At 40.1% G+C, this 16,727-nt stretch overlaps 1 protein-coding gene across 1 annotated transcript in view; it reads right to left on the minus strand.

Annotated features, from left to right (window-relative positions):
* Positions 1 to 16,727, minus strand: part of LOC111142447 (cadherin 2) — a 259,753-nt gene that overhangs the window by 75,101 nt on the left and 167,925 nt on the right. Inside the window, exons 8-12 of the mRNA XM_022495596.1 lie at positions 15,047 to 15,184; positions 14,184 to 14,369; positions 9,890 to 10,143; positions 8,776 to 8,918; positions 5,410 to 5,643 (exon numbers count right to left, since the gene is read on the minus strand). Of these exons, the coding sequence (XP_022351304.1) occupies positions 5,410 to 5,643; positions 8,776 to 8,918; positions 9,890 to 10,143; positions 14,184 to 14,369; positions 15,047 to 15,184 (955 nt within the window). The remainder of the gene's footprint in view (positions 1 to 5,409; positions 5,644 to 8,775; positions 8,919 to 9,889; positions 10,144 to 14,183; positions 14,370 to 15,046; positions 15,185 to 16,727) is intronic.

Here is a 16,727-nt window from a genome sequence, read left to right on the forward strand (position 1 = left end):
AAATAATTACATAAAACACCTAAGTTGGCAATAAAATTTAAGTAGAAAAACAATTAACAAATTCTAATAAAAATTCAATTAGTGTGTTTCTGCTTGAGAAACCTCACCATATAATCTGGAAAAAAATATGGTCTCCCAGCGGAACCCAAGCAGCTCAGGCAGTTGGGTATCCAGCTCTTGGTTTCAGCTCAGGTCACAATCCCAGGGTTGTGGGATCAAGGCCCACATCAGGCTCCACACTCAGCACTGAGTCTGCTTGTCCCTCTCCCTCTGCTCCTCCCCTGACCTGTGCATACTCTCTCTCAAATAAACTCTTAAAAAACAAAACAAAACAAAACAAAACAAAACAAAAACATAGTCTATCCTATTACTATTGTCTCAGTAACCTACTGTCTAACTTTTTAAAGAATTCCTTTATAAACCCTAGAAAGCTGTTCCAGGAACATGAAAGTATTCCTCCAACAACCTATACAGATAGCATTTCTTAGATGCAGTTCAGCTCACTCTGGTCTGTCACAAAGAGTCACAAGGAAAACAAGGGCAAGGAATCTATGACATATAACTTAAAAAAAGGGTATGTTTTTAATGCGTTAATGTAACGGTAATAAAGGACTCTTTAAAGATTAAGATTTTACACAAATATATACACACTTTAGTTGAGTAATACCCATTTTAAACTTGTATTTATTTACATATATTTATATATTTATATTTACTTATATTTAGAAATACATTTTATGCTTATTAAATGTTTATTAATGTGTCCCGAACTGTGATCCCTTCAAAATGCTGTCGCTTAAAACAAACGAACCAACAACAACAAAAAAAAAATAAAAAAATACTCTCCAAAATGCTCCTTCCCTCTGTTGCAGCTTGAAATGATCATCTACCTCAGTGAACCCACCAGCTCAGCAGTCTGAAGAGGTGGGCAAAAATCTGCTGCTTCAAATGACATTAATAAGCCTCATCCTCATTAATGGGTTGACATTTCCTCTTGGAGAAATGATTACCTTTCTATTTCACCATTCTCATTAATTATATCAAACTGAATGGGATTAATTGTCATGTATTGTAACTTTATGGCCATCTCACGTGTACTCCACACTGTGTAACTTATCTAGAAACATCATAGGTGCATGAGTGTTCTGTCCAGGAGCAATCACCTCGTACCAGTCCCTCCCCCAAATGAATCCATAGCACTCACAGTCCAACCCTTAGGTATACTTATGAAGGGTCAAGATGCTTTAGAATTTTATAGAGATAAAAGATCTTGCACATTTAATTTACCCCATGAAAATACATGAGCATGTATTATTTTCATTACATTAACCATGATGATGTCAAGGCAAATATCCTGTGCTCTTATTATTGGCTTCCAACTTTACCATTTGCCAATCTGTATGTATTAGCTATAATAAATCGAGTTAGGCTAAAACAATATCCTTATCCTGTCCTGAGAAGCAGATGCAATAGGCAGACTAGTCTGAATTATATCTTTTGCCTAAAAAGCCTCAGCAATACTAATGCTTTAGGATAATATATTAAAACCCTATTTTTTAAAACATTAAAATATTTTAGATATTTTAAATCTTTCAGAGGCATGAAAGTGAAGTAAAACAATAGATGTAAAAAAATGGGACAATGACAGAAACACACACACACACACCTAACAGTAATAATGAAAGACGTATGAAATGTGAATTTTTCATTAAAAGAAAATCCTCATTTTTCTTTAAAAGACAGGTATAAAGACCAAGAACCAAGAGAAATGCAAGGTGTGAGGGAGATTCCGAGAGCAACAGTGTGGCACTGGGTCCATGTTTTTGGTGCACTATCTTTGTTCCAAATACATAGCCATCATAAAGTATAAAGAGTTTAAACAAAATGAGATAAAATCCAGGCAGGCTCAAAAACAAGATGAATGTCACACTAGATCAGAAGTGAGCTTAACGTGAATTGTCACCTGGACAGGAGGCAAGCAGGGATAACCAAAATGCAGCTTCTGTGAGGTAAAGGCACTTGAGTGTGACGAGAACATGAGAACCTAATGCACCAAATGAAATTATCTTCATGGGCCGTTCTGATTTCCCAGATCCCATTTCCCTTTCCTTCTTCTCTGGAGGATGCTTCAAGGATCAGGCTAGGACCTTCACTTCTCTACATTCTCACCCTAGGTGATTTCAACTCGCCCCAAGTTTTTAAAAACCACCTGGACAAAGATGAATATTGAAGATGTATCCATAAACTTTGTTCTCCTGAGATCTAAACTCCTATATTCAACTTGACATCTCCAGTTGGATATGTAAAAGGCAACTCAAACTAAGCAGGTGCCAAAGCCAACCCTCAGTTCCCTTCTGCCCCCCAAAATGAAGCATGGTGAACAGTGTCACCCCACACCCAAATAAATGCTCAGACTGCAAGTCTAGCCGTTGAGTTTGACTCCTTACTCCCAGTGGATCAATCTGAAGATCCTATCAGCTTTGCTTTCAAACTATATCCCCACAATAGCTCCTTGGCTATTGTCTTACCATTAGCCATTATCAATGACTCATGACTAGAGCCTCTAGCTGGTCTATCATTTCCACTCTTCATAATACCTACATGCCCCTTTTTTTTTTTTAAGATTTTATCCATTTATTTGACAGATAGAGATCACAGGTAGGCAGCGAGGCAGGCAGAGAGAGAGAGAGGAGGAAGCAGTTTCCCCACCGAGCAGAGCCCGATGTGGGGCTCGATCCCAGGACCCTGGGATCATGACCTGAGCCGAAGGCAGAGGCCTTAACCCACTGAGCCACCCAGGCGCCCCCCTACAGTGGCCTTTTAAAAATATGTTAGATCATAACCAAAGGCTTCCTATCATACAGAGAATAAAATCCTTAACAAAAGCCCTCAGCCCTGCAACCTCTCATCTTCCTTTCCTCTTCTCCTCACTCACAAGACCCCCGTCTTGTGATTCCTCCAACAAGCCTCAAGTCCTTGTTTGTATGTTTGAAATATCACACAATGTAGGAGAGAGAGAAAAAAATAAATAAATAAAACAGGAGAGAAGTAAGACAACTTGGAAAACTAACCGTCCAGGTAAAAGATCATCAGGTTTATTTTGGTCTTTTCATAGGCTTTATTATTAAAGTCACCTTATTTTTTCCAACTCTCTTCCCTTTTTTCCCCCTTTTCCATGTCACTGCTTCCAACAAATGATTAGAGTTGACTTTTTTCAATCAGACCAATTAATGACTAAAAGGCATGTGAGACCCTTTTTCATTCATTAGCTTGTTTGACTAGAGATAAGTGATATGAATCATTGAATGCATAGGGAGGGGTGTAACATATCATGCATTTTAGCAAGAGCTAAGCAAATAGAGGTCAGCAAACAAAAGTGTTTTGATGTTTGTAATCTATTAAGGGGGCTAGCCACCAGAACATGAAACCACAGGTGAGATGCTACAGATCACCCCAAGCCTGTATCCAGCTGCACCACATAGCCCCACAAACAACGCTGGAATTTGAAAACGTGCAGGAGGAGTGAAGGAATTCCAACTAGCCTGAAGATTTGTAGAAGGAATGGAAGAAATTCCAACTAGCTCTTCAGTAGTAAAGGACAAGGTCAAGGACAACAACCTTCTAGTGTTGAGCCAGGGTTCATTCATATGCATATTAAGTCTTCTCAAAACTGGGGACTGGGAACAATTAACAGAAGCCTCTGGCCTCAGCATCTCAACCACCAGTTATAATCCTGCTTCAATGAGAATGTGCATAGCATGGCTCTCAATGAAAGGAAACAAAAGCAAAGGTGGATATTGCATCCACTTCCACAGATCCGACAGCACAGTGTAATTATTACCACCTTCACTTGTTGTGTATGTATGTGTGAATCCATCTATCCATCTACATGGAAAAGAAGAGCTTAGCACTAAACTCTGAACAGAGCTCCTCGTCAGCTCTCTCATTACTGTTCTAAGTCAGGAGTCCAGGGTTCAGAATGTTTGTGATCTAATATCTCATTTGGATAGCATGTCGAATGATCCAAATACTTTCATGTCCTCCCCCACCTTTTCCTGTTCGTACCATGGTTTCCCACCTTTACACATAGGGAAACAAAAGCCTACAGAGTGTGAGTGACCTGGTCACATGGAAAGTGACGGCACAGCTGCCTGAAATTCTGGGGGGCAGTCTGCGAAGAACACACGCTAGTTTAGGACCAACGGAAATTTCCAGCTCTTGTTGAATTGCCTGCACTGAATAAAAATTAGCCAAATGATTCCCAGTCTTACCATCTACGGTGACTACAGAGATAGAAATGGCAAGGTCCCTGATCTCTAGGAGTTAAAATTTAGGAGGAAATGCCTTTAATAACTAATAGTCAAGTGAAACAATATAAAACAAGGTGGGCTAAGCCAAAGCTCTCAACAATTATGTTTGAGGGGAGGAAGAGAATTTCACTGAACACAATGCAAATGGCAGCAGACTTTTGATCTGAACATAGAAGGAAGCACAGGATTCCAAAAGGCTGTTGGGGACAGGGAAACAGTGGCGGCTTCAGCATGAATGGGGCATGGATCCCCAGCACGATGGCCCCTTCCCAAAGGCCATGATGTTGATGTTAAGAGCAGTGCCTGGATCACAACTGTTCCTCACTCATTGCCTTTGTTAAAGATGAGTATTTGTAAAGGATTTTTTTCTAGGGCAAATTTGTTTGGCAAGGTGTTTGTATGACATACTATCTTTGTGGAGTAGGAATATTTATGGACTCGAGTCTCTACTGCAGTATTCAGGTAGACTGAAATCCATTAGGTTGAAAGAAGAAAAGTCAACACGGGCACACACTAAAGATAAAATTACTGATGCAGATGAATTGGTTTACAGAAGTTAGGGACCGTGTGTGTGTGTGTGTGTGTGTGTGTGTGTGTGTAAGACGCATATCTGATAGTAAGATTAAGCGTTAAAATGTAAATGTCATCGTAGTTTAGCATTGTGTGTGTGTGTGTGTGTGTGTGTGTGTGTAAGACGCATATCTGATAGTAAGATTAAGCGTTAAAATGTAAATGTCATCGTAGTTTAGCATTGGATCGAGCCCCACATCGGGCTCTCTGCTCAGCAGGGAGCCTGCTTCCTCCTCTCTCTCTGCTTGCCTCTCTGCCTACTTGTAATCTCTGTCTGTCAAATAAATAAATAAAATCTTAAAAAAAAATTTAAAAAATAAAAAAAAGAGTATATATCAAGCAATACAACTATGCTACATTGTGAAGACCTTTTTTTTAGCTGTGAAAGTTTTTAACATCTTACTTAACTTTAAGTAGTTTTTAAAATATATTTAATGAGAATATTATAAAGCACCTAAAATTAACTTTTCATATCAGGCTTCAAAACCTCTCAGCTGCACCTATCGTCAAATAATTAACCTGTTCTTACCATTCAGCCGAGTGATGGTCCAATTTCTCTTAATAGTCGCTGGAGACAAAGGAAGATCAAAAGCAAATGGTCCAGCATTTGGATCGATGTCATAGTCAAGTGCTGTGATGTTAATTGAATTGGGGTCTGGAGTTTCGCAAGTCTCTGCCTCTTGAGGTAGCACTTGAGGGGCATTGTCATTAATATCAAGTAAATAGATCTGCAGTGTTCCCGTTCCGCTCATAGGGGGTATTCCTTCAAAGAAGAAAAATCACAGAACAATGCTGAACAGGTCTTTCCCATGAGTCTCCATTACGGTGGAATTCTCAAAGCTTCTAGCCCGCTTCCCCTCATCACTACATAACCTTGGAAAAATGTAGTCGCCACAGCACCTAGCAGACTGTTTCTCCAACAAGGCCACTTCCTGCTTCCTTTCTAGGATGACCCTGAGCTGCCCCTTTTGGTGTGCCCAACTGAGCACTGGGACAATGCATGTGCCTGAGAAGTGCGATTCTGCACCTGCTTTTCCCTCACTGACCATTACGCGGGGCTGTGTGCATACCACGTTCGTCTAGCCACTGTGGGGAATATAAGAGAAGCAGAACATGGGGCTCAAGACCTTGTGTACTTTTTGGATGGAGAACCAGGACATGCATGAAAAAGTGTGAGAATGCTTTTAAGGCTCAAACATAGCTATGAAATATTCAACCAGTCTACAGATGGGTAACACAGACCCATAGACCTCATCTTGGGAAGGAATGCCACGGAGAAGAGAAATAGGATTTATGGTTCAACCAACTACCTGCTTGACCAAGAATTAGGTTGCTCTATATACATTATTTCATTGTAATCCTACGAAGCAGATTTAAACAGACGGAAAACCTATAGCTCTGTGAGCTGCTCATGGTCACACACTCTTGGAAGTGGTGGGGTTACTACTCCAGATGGGTCTGCCTGACCCCAAACCCGTTCTCATTCCACGCTAAAAACTATCTCTACTAGTTTTTGTGATTCTTTAGTCTGGTAATTTGGCCTCTGCTGTATTATATGTATTTTTAGTATTATAGTATTATATATAAATAATGACTTAATTATTTTATTTCATTTAATTACATAATTTACATTATATGAATAGAATAGAATAGAAATAGAAAAAAATGTTAAAATCATAAATCTGAGACCCAGAAGTTTCAGTGACTTGCCCAAGAACATGTGATTAGAACTGTGCACACATCCACTGCTGGGACAAGGAGAAATCTCTTTGGACCTGTCTGAAGAACATAGACAGTTCTGGGAGCAGGGAGAATAAAAGTCGCGGGGGGCAGTGAGGTGGCTGTGTACAATATTCTAATAATGAATATAGCACCAAGAGCTCAGTGATAGTCCACAGTTTGATGAACTTTCACAATCATGATCACATATAATATTATTTGACTCTCATTACAACTTTACAGAATAGGCAAGCCGCTAAAATAACTTACAAATAATGAAACGAAGGCACAGAGAGTATAAGAGCTTGCCCCATCATTAAGAAGCAGAACCAGGGCTTCACATCCAGCCTCGATTAAAAGTCAAGTGCCTCTGTCAAACATGAAGGCTAATACAGATGCAACAACCCACTTCTCTCTCCTATCAAATGCCCTTTCAATTAGAAAAATATCCACGTTGGTGAATGACAAATCTGGTTGTAATGCACAACCAACATTCATACATATAATTTTACAGCTCTTAAAATCTCGACATAATGGTGCAAGATATATTGCTTTAAGTTCCATCGTAGAAGAAAGCAACCACTTACATGCAGTGAGAACATAAAACAGACACTCATGCTGTGCTCTGATGTGCAAAGGCAGAAGCTGTTCCTACTACATTTCAACTCCAAATATTTGAACAGTAGGTCTGACATTAGAAAGGATAAGAAATATAGCTTTGACCCTCTCACCATGTAGATTTATGATAAATAATCACCTCACTGAATCTTACTATATAGGATTCAGAAAGGTCCATTGAAACTGTTTTTATCAAAAGTGTCTACAGGCCATGTTTTTCAAACTGCTCATCTTAACCACCAAACTGAAGCCTGCTAGTTTTATTAGATGCTAACGTTGATAATCTAGAACTGAATGATTTTCAAATGTGGTTGTGACTCAGTTTTAAAACTATTAACAGAAACAATTATTTGAGTCTTTATGTCAGGCACTGTTTTAAAAACTATGTGTACAAAACACCTTATCTTCCCCAATACACTATGAGTTAAGCACTGCTCCCATTATCCCCAGTTCAGAGAAAAAGGAAAGGATATATTTAAAATCTCACTGCCAATCCCAGAGTTAGGAAGTAGTAGATCTGGAGTCTGGGTCCAGATGGTCAGGCAGACCTTCAGAGGTTGTACTCTTAAACACATGTCATACTAAGGGCTGACAAAGCAAAATAAATCCATCACCAGGTTTACGGAAGTCATTTTTGTGTTATATAACTAAAACAAAGAGAGAGAGAAAGAGAGATAGATGAAAGAAGGAAGGATGGATGGAGGAAGGAAGAAAAGAAGGAAGGAAAGAAAAGAAAGAAGTCTATCTGTTAATCTCAATCATTTAGAATTTGGCAGAGACCCAGAAAGGGGAAAAAAAAAAAAAAGGACTAGACTCTATGTTCTGAAACTAACACACAAAACTTGAGTACTTACTCACTTTATGCATGAAATTATGAGTTTCCTATCCATGGCGGAATAGAAGCAGAGAATTACAAAGAGAAAAAAATGCTAGAGACTGATCAACTGATGTCAGCAAACAGACTGACCATAACAGATATAAAAAGATCACCTCAGGGGTGCCTGAGTGGCTCAGTAGGTTAAAGCCTCTGCTTTCTGTTCAGGTCATGATCCCAGAATCCTGGGATCGAGCCCTGCATCGGGCTCTCTGCTCTGCAGAGAGCCTGCTTCCCCCTCCCCCCGGCCCCGCCTCTCTCTCTGCCTGCCTCTCTGCCTACTTGTGATCTCTCTCTGTCAAATAAATAAATAAAAATCTTAAAAAAAAAAATCACCTCAGGAACCAGTGTCTGGGCCACTGAGGCACGAGACTAGACTCAACTTGCAGGAAGGAGCAGTCAGTGTGCCACAGGGCAGAAGAGCTACAGAGGTTTGTTGTCACAACACAGGCTACCACCGAGGGCCCGTGGACATGGTGAACATTCATTATAGAAGTTAGGGAACATGTGAGAACACCCAGCGGAAATGGAAAATAGACACAGGGGGCACAGCTTCATAAAGGTCAGTTTTCCAGACAATTGAGCTTGGGAGAAAACCTCATTTCCCGATGATGCATTCATGATGAGGCTCTACTCTCTTTAACGACATATGCGGTAATACAGTGACCATATTTAATTACGTACCATTGTCAGAAGCAAGGAAAGTAGCATTATAGATATTGTTTTTCACGTTTGGTGATTCTCTGTCCAAAACAGCGATTGTTGTTATTTGCCCGTTCACAGGATCGATTTTTAGCCAATTGGCAGGATCAGATAATTTTGTGTATCTACAAAATGAAAGCATTAGTAAGTTTATTTTTTTTTAATATACTTAAAAAAATAACTACACAGAACTACACTCTTCAAAGAGAGTGCCACTGTCGGAGATCATATAAAGTAGAAGGATATGTATCAGTAGGTCTATCAGCATGAACTCCTTTTTATTCTGCATGGAGAGGAACCTTTTCAAGCTCAGATAACCAATATATAGACTGGAAAAAATTTCCTGTGTTTTGAAAGGTAAAAGTTGTAGGAGTTCAATACACCTACTAGTTAGCTATTTATCTATCTTGATATCAATGTATAGAGAAATGCAGAAGATATGCAATTATTTGTTAGCAGCAGTTCTGAAAGAGGTTAAATTATCTATGAACTAATTTAAAAAATTATCATCACCAGCAATGGATAGGAGTAATGTGGGGTAGGCTCTGCCAATGATCTATCTACTCCCTCATCAGGAAAGATAAATTAGATTTTGCTGAGGTTGGAAGTCTTACAGATATGTTTTATCAGCCCTATAACTACTGTACAGGTAAGGCAAAAATAATTAGCTCTTATATCTTGTTTTTGGCTCGAGTTTCTTTTTTTCCTGGTGTGTGGAGAAGAGAGAAATGTTACAGCTTCTGAGAGTCCCCCATTTACTTGCAGTGAAAACTTCTTGCAACGTTTGGTATAATAGCACTGGCTAAGTTATTATGAAATATGAAGAGATAAAAGGGGGCAGAGAAAAAAGAGCTAGGGAACATTCTTTTTTTTTTCAAATAATACGTGAGTAGATCCATTCTTCTACTTCCTATCTGATATATACTCACTGATCTATTTCCTGACAGGAAGATTCATCAAGGAATTAAAAATAATTCTGTAATGAGTCGTTTTAGTTCCAGTTCAAATTTCTCATTCAAATGGTAGATTAATTTTGTGCACAACACAGAACATGAAGTAAATTTAAAAAAAAAACGCCACGGGTGGCATTTGATACCTAATATTTTGCTGCATATACCGATCTGGGTCCTGAGCGGTGAACGTTGTTAACATGGTACCAGCATGAAGGCCCTCTTCTTGGCGAATGATTTTGGGGTTTGGGGCAAAATAAGGGTTTTCATTCACATCGATGACTGTGACAGACACTGTTGCAGTTGACTGAGGTGGGTGCTGGATACCCTTGGCTAATGGCACTTGATTTTCAGCAGCGACAGTGAGGACAAACATCCTATTTGTTTCAAAGTCAATTGGCTGAGAAAAAGAAAGGAAACCATATTTTTGCAGGAAATAAGAATATTTGCATTCTACAGTTTTCAACTCCATTTCCCAAACATTAATTTTTCATTCACTATACCATAGGTTCCTCTCAAATGTCTGGAACACATGCATTAGCATTGGCCAATGACTGAAATATTTATCACAATTGAGCCTGTTTGTATAATATATTTGTAAATCTCGGACACTTCAATGATTTATGTTCACAAAATAATGCATGTTACTATTGCACTGATTGCATTCATTCAGCAACATCTTAAAGCTCGGTTATTCTTAAGAACAGCATTATTAACCAAAAATACTAAATAGTCTGAGGTCAAATGAGAACCCAAATGTCTAGATTATACTCTAAAACGTTGGGATCAAGATTAGTCCCCATCCATCTGTGCTGAAGGCTAAAACAAACAAACAAAATAAAGTACCAAACTATAAAATCTAATTTTTTCATAAAACAAAAACTTAATTCTATTTAAAAGTGTCATTCATAAAACTAAAAAAAATAAAAGTGTCATCCATAATTTGAAATACATTTTAAAGTACAGACATGTACACACACTTATGAAAAAATAACAGTATTGGTAGGTGGAAGGGCTTTTTCTTGTCTTTTTCTTATTCCTTTACTTAGCAAACTAAAACTCTGGCTGTCTCCCAAAAAATTTTAGGTATTCTACCGGTTTGTAAGAATCCCTTATCTAAGAACAACACTTTAGATAAAGGCAATGCACAAATAACTCATAATGTAAATATTAACTTCCAAATTTCCATTGAATCCTACTGTCAACAGAAAAGTTACCAGGGGTCAAGTGATCAGACTGGACTTTGATTTCACCCTTGATTTCCCCTAATCACCTTCTAGTGTGGGTGCACATTACATATTATTGTGCCATAAGAATTTGAGGGGAAAAAAAGAGCTTAGCGAGCTCTCCTGCCCTCAAAGTTGGTCTAGGAAGGATTAGGAGCAAAGCTAATGAGAATGTCCCATTATTAGTTTCCTACCCTAGACCACTCCTTAAAACCTTCAAACACAGAATTTCTTTTTCTCTCACTCTAAAATCCCCAATTCAACTTCCCTTTTTCAACTATTTTAAATAAGACAGTATAGAAGCCAGAAAGTAAAATAGAAAAAAAGAAAGAAAGAAAGAAAGAAAATAGAATAGAATTCTTTCAGTGATTTCATTAGCTATAAGCTATGTATTTATTATACGTGAAGTTAACATCCCCTTGCTTCCAGCACTCAGTGTTTGTTTTGTTTGGTTTTTGACAATTAAAGATCAAAAGAACTAATTTTTGCTTGAATAAAGCATTTAAAAACAGGAGTATAAATTCACAATATTTTCCAAAACGCAGGCACTGTTTGTCCCGACTCATCCCCTTTTACTTTTGTGATGATTTTGGGTTTGTCCTCTGAGTCAATACTCAAAGGGCACCTTGAGAATAATAGGTGTGCGGCATCCTTTCGAATAGCTATCAATCAGTGATGGATACTTCAGGATGGAAAGGCTGCTGGGAAGATGGCAGAGTAGGAGGATCCCCGACTCAGCTCTTGCCGCGTGGTTGCCTAGAGAGCACCTCCATCGGCATAGATAACCCGGAAAGCAACCAGATAGGTAAGAGAACTGACTTTCTGAGGCCTGACAGACAAGAGGCCACAGTGAAGCAGACCCACCCTTTCTGATCGCTCTTGGCAAGTTCTATCAAAGCACTGCCACAAGCCTGACAGTTTGTGAGCAGCCCAGAGGAGGGCCACCCACTCCAGAGAGAGTCCTGCCAGGGGAGAGGGGAGGACAGCCACATGCCAGTCTGCCTGCTGGCCCCACCCACCACCAAAAGCTTCTCGGGGACAACACAGGGAAAGTACCTGCAGTTCTGGGCTACTTCATCTATGATAAATGCCTGGTCTGAGTCAACTCAAGCCCAATGTGGCCCCTGACTGGCCCACTAACACCACAGGGACCAGACTCTGCCCACAACAGGCAGAGAGCCATCACAGGCGGGACGAAGGCAAACATAGGTCCACCACAACGGTAGGACACCCCTGGGGCAGCACACCTAGGAGACACCCCTGAAGTGTCAGGTTCTGGGGAACAGGGGGCATTGCATTGTGGTACCTCTTCATCATTAAGCCACTACTTCCAAGTGAGGGAGATGTCGCTGACTTTCCTAACACAGAGAAACAGACACAGCAATAGACAGAATGAGGATACAGAGGAGTATGTCCCAGATGAAAGAACAGACACAAATCACAGCAAGAGACCTAAGCGAAATGGAGATAAGAAACATGTCTGATATTGAATTTAAAGTAACGTTCGTAAAGATCCTCCCTGGAATTGAGAAAGAAGTGCAGAACCTCCATGAGAGCCCCCACCAAGAGAGAGCAGCCTTTAAAAAGAACCAATAGAGCTATTGGACTCACCGAATGGAAATAAAAATAGACCACCTGGAATAAATAGCAAACAAGAGGAAGTAGAAGAATGGATCAGCCACCTGGAGGACAGGGTCTTGGAAAGTAATCAAGCTGAGCAGATGTGAGGGGAAAAAAATACACAGAATGAGAACAGACCTAGGGAACTCAGCAACACTATCAAGCGTAGAAGTCGCATGATAGGGATCCCAGAAGGGGAAAAGAGAGAAAAGGGGGGCAGTTTTGTCTGAAGAAAGAATAGCTAAGAACTTTCTGAATCTAGGGAAGGAAAGAGAAATCCAGATCCAGGAGGCACAGAGAGCCCCCAACAAAACCAACCCAAAGTGGTCTGCACAAAGACACAAAGTAAATAAGGTGGCTGAAAGTAGTGATAATGAGAGAATTTTAAAAGCAGCAAGAGAAAGGAAAGCAGTGACAGACAAGAGAAACCCCATGTGGCGATCAGTGGCTTTTTCAGCAGAAACTCTACAGGGCAGAAGAAAGTGGCATGATAAATTCCCACGGCTGAAAGGAAAAAATCTAGAGCCAAGAATACTCCATCTAGCAAGGCTTTCGTTTAGAAGAGAAGGAGAGGTAGAGTCTCCCAGAAAACAAAAGTTAAAAGCAAAACCAGCCACATTCCTGTCACCCAGGATGCCATCGGCCTGTGGGTCCCAAATTCACAGCCCAGCCACCCTCCTGCCCGAGTGAGTGCGCACAGGCTGCCACCTGCTCAGTGCCAAGTCAACACGCCTTCACCATAGACGGACCAGGACTCACACGGACACTCTTCCCCTCAAATTCCAGCCCCTGTGCTCAAGTCTGTGCACAAAAGTGGGCATAACTGGAAGAGCAGAGTGAAGCAACCCAAACAGTGACACCGGATCTGTGGGATACATCATGGATGAAAGGAATGTGCTCGGCTGAGAACATGTCCAGCAAGGCCACCAAAGAACAATATGCACGGGACGATTCTGGTTAGTGAAAGAAACACACCGAGGATAAAGAAAACAGGATGTGTCCAGGGAGGGAGACAAACCATGAAGAGACTCTTAAGCATATGGAACAAACTGCAGGTGCTGGAGGGGAGGCGGGTAGGAGGAAGGGGTACCTGGGGGGTGGGCATTAAGGGGGCCCTGAATGGAATGAGCACTGGGTGTTTTATGCCACTGATGGATCACTGAACTCCACCTGGGAAACTAATACTATACTATATGTTAATTAATTCAATTTAAATTAAAAAAGGACCCCCCCTACCCCCGCAAATACTTGAGGATGTGCTGTACCACGAACACATCTAACTACACCTACAGTCAACACTGTGGAGGACAGTCCTGTCTTCAGAATATTACAATCGTCCAAAATGACTGAAACACAACTGTCTTCCAGAGATAAGGTGAAGATATCTATGTTGGCCTCAAGGTAGCCTCCACGTAAACTGAACCAAAAAACACCAAAAAACAAATGGGACTCCCGAAAATATATTAATTCCAGATTTAAAGATGTCTGAAGTGGGGGGGTAACCTAAAATTCAAAAGGGAACTACAGGCTAGGGAGCACGTACTGGTCGATGCAGGCTGCCGGTCAGAGAGATGAGCGGCCCAAGGGCACTTACTTTGACGACGGTGACCAGGCCGTCATTGCTGTTCGGGTCCGTCTGAATGGCAAAGCGCCCCGTAGGATCCCCGCCGCTTATCCTGTACATGGCATTCCAGGCCGGCGTGTGGGGTTGATCCTTGTCCGTCACAGTTAGATTCGCCACTATGACATCTACCCTGTTTTCAGGGACTTCACCATAGAACTGCAAGAAAAACAAACCTCGGTCGAGAGGAGCGACGTGGACCGGTGAAGGACAGGGCGTCTTGATGACCACACTACCCTGATTTTACTGCTCCATTAAATCTTTATTACCCACACTAAATGAGGAAATCGATAATACAGGTAATCATAGCATTTATGTTTAACTTTAAAAATACTACTTTTCTCAGCAGTCAAAATTTCTTCCAAATGATATTATAGTTTCATTAATATTAAAATTAATACCCATTTGTGAGTATCTGGGTGATTAATTCAGGGCTGGAGAAAAGGACTGGTCTGAGGGAAATAATTTTCCTCAAGAGATAATGTATCTGTATGCTTGACAAAGTGGCATAAATCAGTCATGTCATACCCGTTCAGTTTCCTGCACCTGAAAATATTTATAAATTTTCTGTTATAACAGCACAAAGTATTTTTAGACCATTTCTTCCAGGTGGCATATTTTAACAACTTCATCAGTGGACCTGGGAGACTAGGAGAAAACAAATTACTTAGGCGCTGCATTTAAAAGTCCTGGTGACAGCAAACGTCTGAGAGGGTAGCCAATGTACGACAAGGATAAGCAAATTCCACCGCTACTTAATGTATTTATTATTCATGACAAAACTTCTCAGTAATGGACCACAGACCTAAATTCTGTGAGGGACAGTCTGTACTTACTGTCATGGCAGTAAACTCGGGAGGATTGTCATTGACATCCGTCACCGTGATGACAGCCGTAGCCGTGTTCGAAAGGCCGTATGTGGGATTGCCTTCCATGTCCGTAGCTTGAATGATTAACGTATACTGTTGCACTTTCTAAAAAGACAAAAAGATCATACCTTAGATGTAACTAATTCCTCAAGAAGACACAGCAGTTGTTTTGTAAATAGCTCTTTATTACACACAGAAAGCTCAGCATCATTCATCCTGATTAACATTGCTTGAAAGTTCCCAAGTGGAGCCGACTTTAGCTTGAGAAGCACAGGCCTGGTTCCTGTCTGGAGAGAGGCGACTGTATATTTTCACCTTTACTTGCGGAAAAGATCACATTGCAGATGTGTGAAATTCACAGAGAAGCTGACACTTCCATCTGGTCTCAACCGCCCCCCTTCACAACATTGTGATCAAGAGTTCAAGTCACTTGGTTTGTGTTTACTTTCTCATATGTTAGTTTCTACCCAGTTTAGAATACTCCAGACAATGAAAAATCTTGATAGAGTGTGTATGTGTGTATGTATATATACACACATTTCATTTTACATTTTCATTTCACATATTTCATTTTATAGACTAAGCTTTCTTTTAAGATGGTCTCATATATGTTCTATAAGAACAGGATTATAGAGTATTTTCTCCTACTTTCCACCAGTACATACAATTTACAACTATGCAGGAGAGATATATTCTTAAGTGAAGTTAAAACCTAATTAAAGGGTTTGTGTTTATGTCCTTATTTGTAACTAAGGAACACAGTGCTGCTTAATATTTGTACACTCAAAAGATTTCCATTTTGGCCTAATGCTCATTGTGCCCATGTACCTATGAAGGACACGGATACATCTGCATATAGACAGTCACTACCAAACAGGTATCACTACTTTTAAATTCCAATTGAATTTTTAAAATATTTTATTTATTTATTTATTTAGTTATTTAAGAGAGAGGGAGAGAAGCAGTGAGAGGGGTGAGGAAGAGAGAGACAATCTCAAGCAGACTCTGAGCTGAGCTCAGACCCTGATACGGGGCTTGATCTCATGACCCTGAGATCCTAACCTGAGCCAAAACCAAGTGTCAGACACCTGATGGACTGAGCCACCCAGGTGCGCCATCCAAACTGAATTTTTAAAAGGGGGAGCCAAATTAAGCTGTACTCTCTCTAAGAGAATATCTGGAGACTGTCTGAGAAGTCTATAGCACTGACAAATACACTTTATATTAGGACAACTTAACCAAAATGATTTTCTAAAATCATTGGAAATCTCTGTGGAAATTGGCACAGATAAAAAATATAGATTTTTTTCATAAATGTTAAAGCTTTCTCAACAACAAAACTCACTTCTTCATACAAAAATAAACTGTCACGGTAAAAGTACAGTTTTCCCTGATTCTAAATATAAGTAACATTATGAATGGCCATTCTTAAGGGATTTCTGGAGCTTGGCTAGAACAGACACAAATTGTAGCTTTTGATTTAGTTGTTAGTGGGAAGGGCAAGGAAGAAGAAACGGGTAGGAGAAAAAGCCAAACCCCACACATCTGATTTTAAGTCTCCTGTCCACCCAAATGCTAAACTCTAGCAGTTATTTATCTGTCTTCCTAAAAAAGAAAATACCATTTATTTGAATTTAAAAAAACAAAC

The sequence above is a fragment of the Enhydra lutris genome, unplaced genomic scaffold (assembly GCF_002288905.1).
Source record: "Enhydra lutris kenyoni isolate GAN:26980312 unplaced genomic scaffold, ASM228890v2 scaffoldscaffold8, whole genome shotgun sequence".
Classification (NCBI taxonomy): Eukaryota; Metazoa; Chordata; class Mammalia; order Carnivora; family Mustelidae; genus Enhydra; species Enhydra lutris.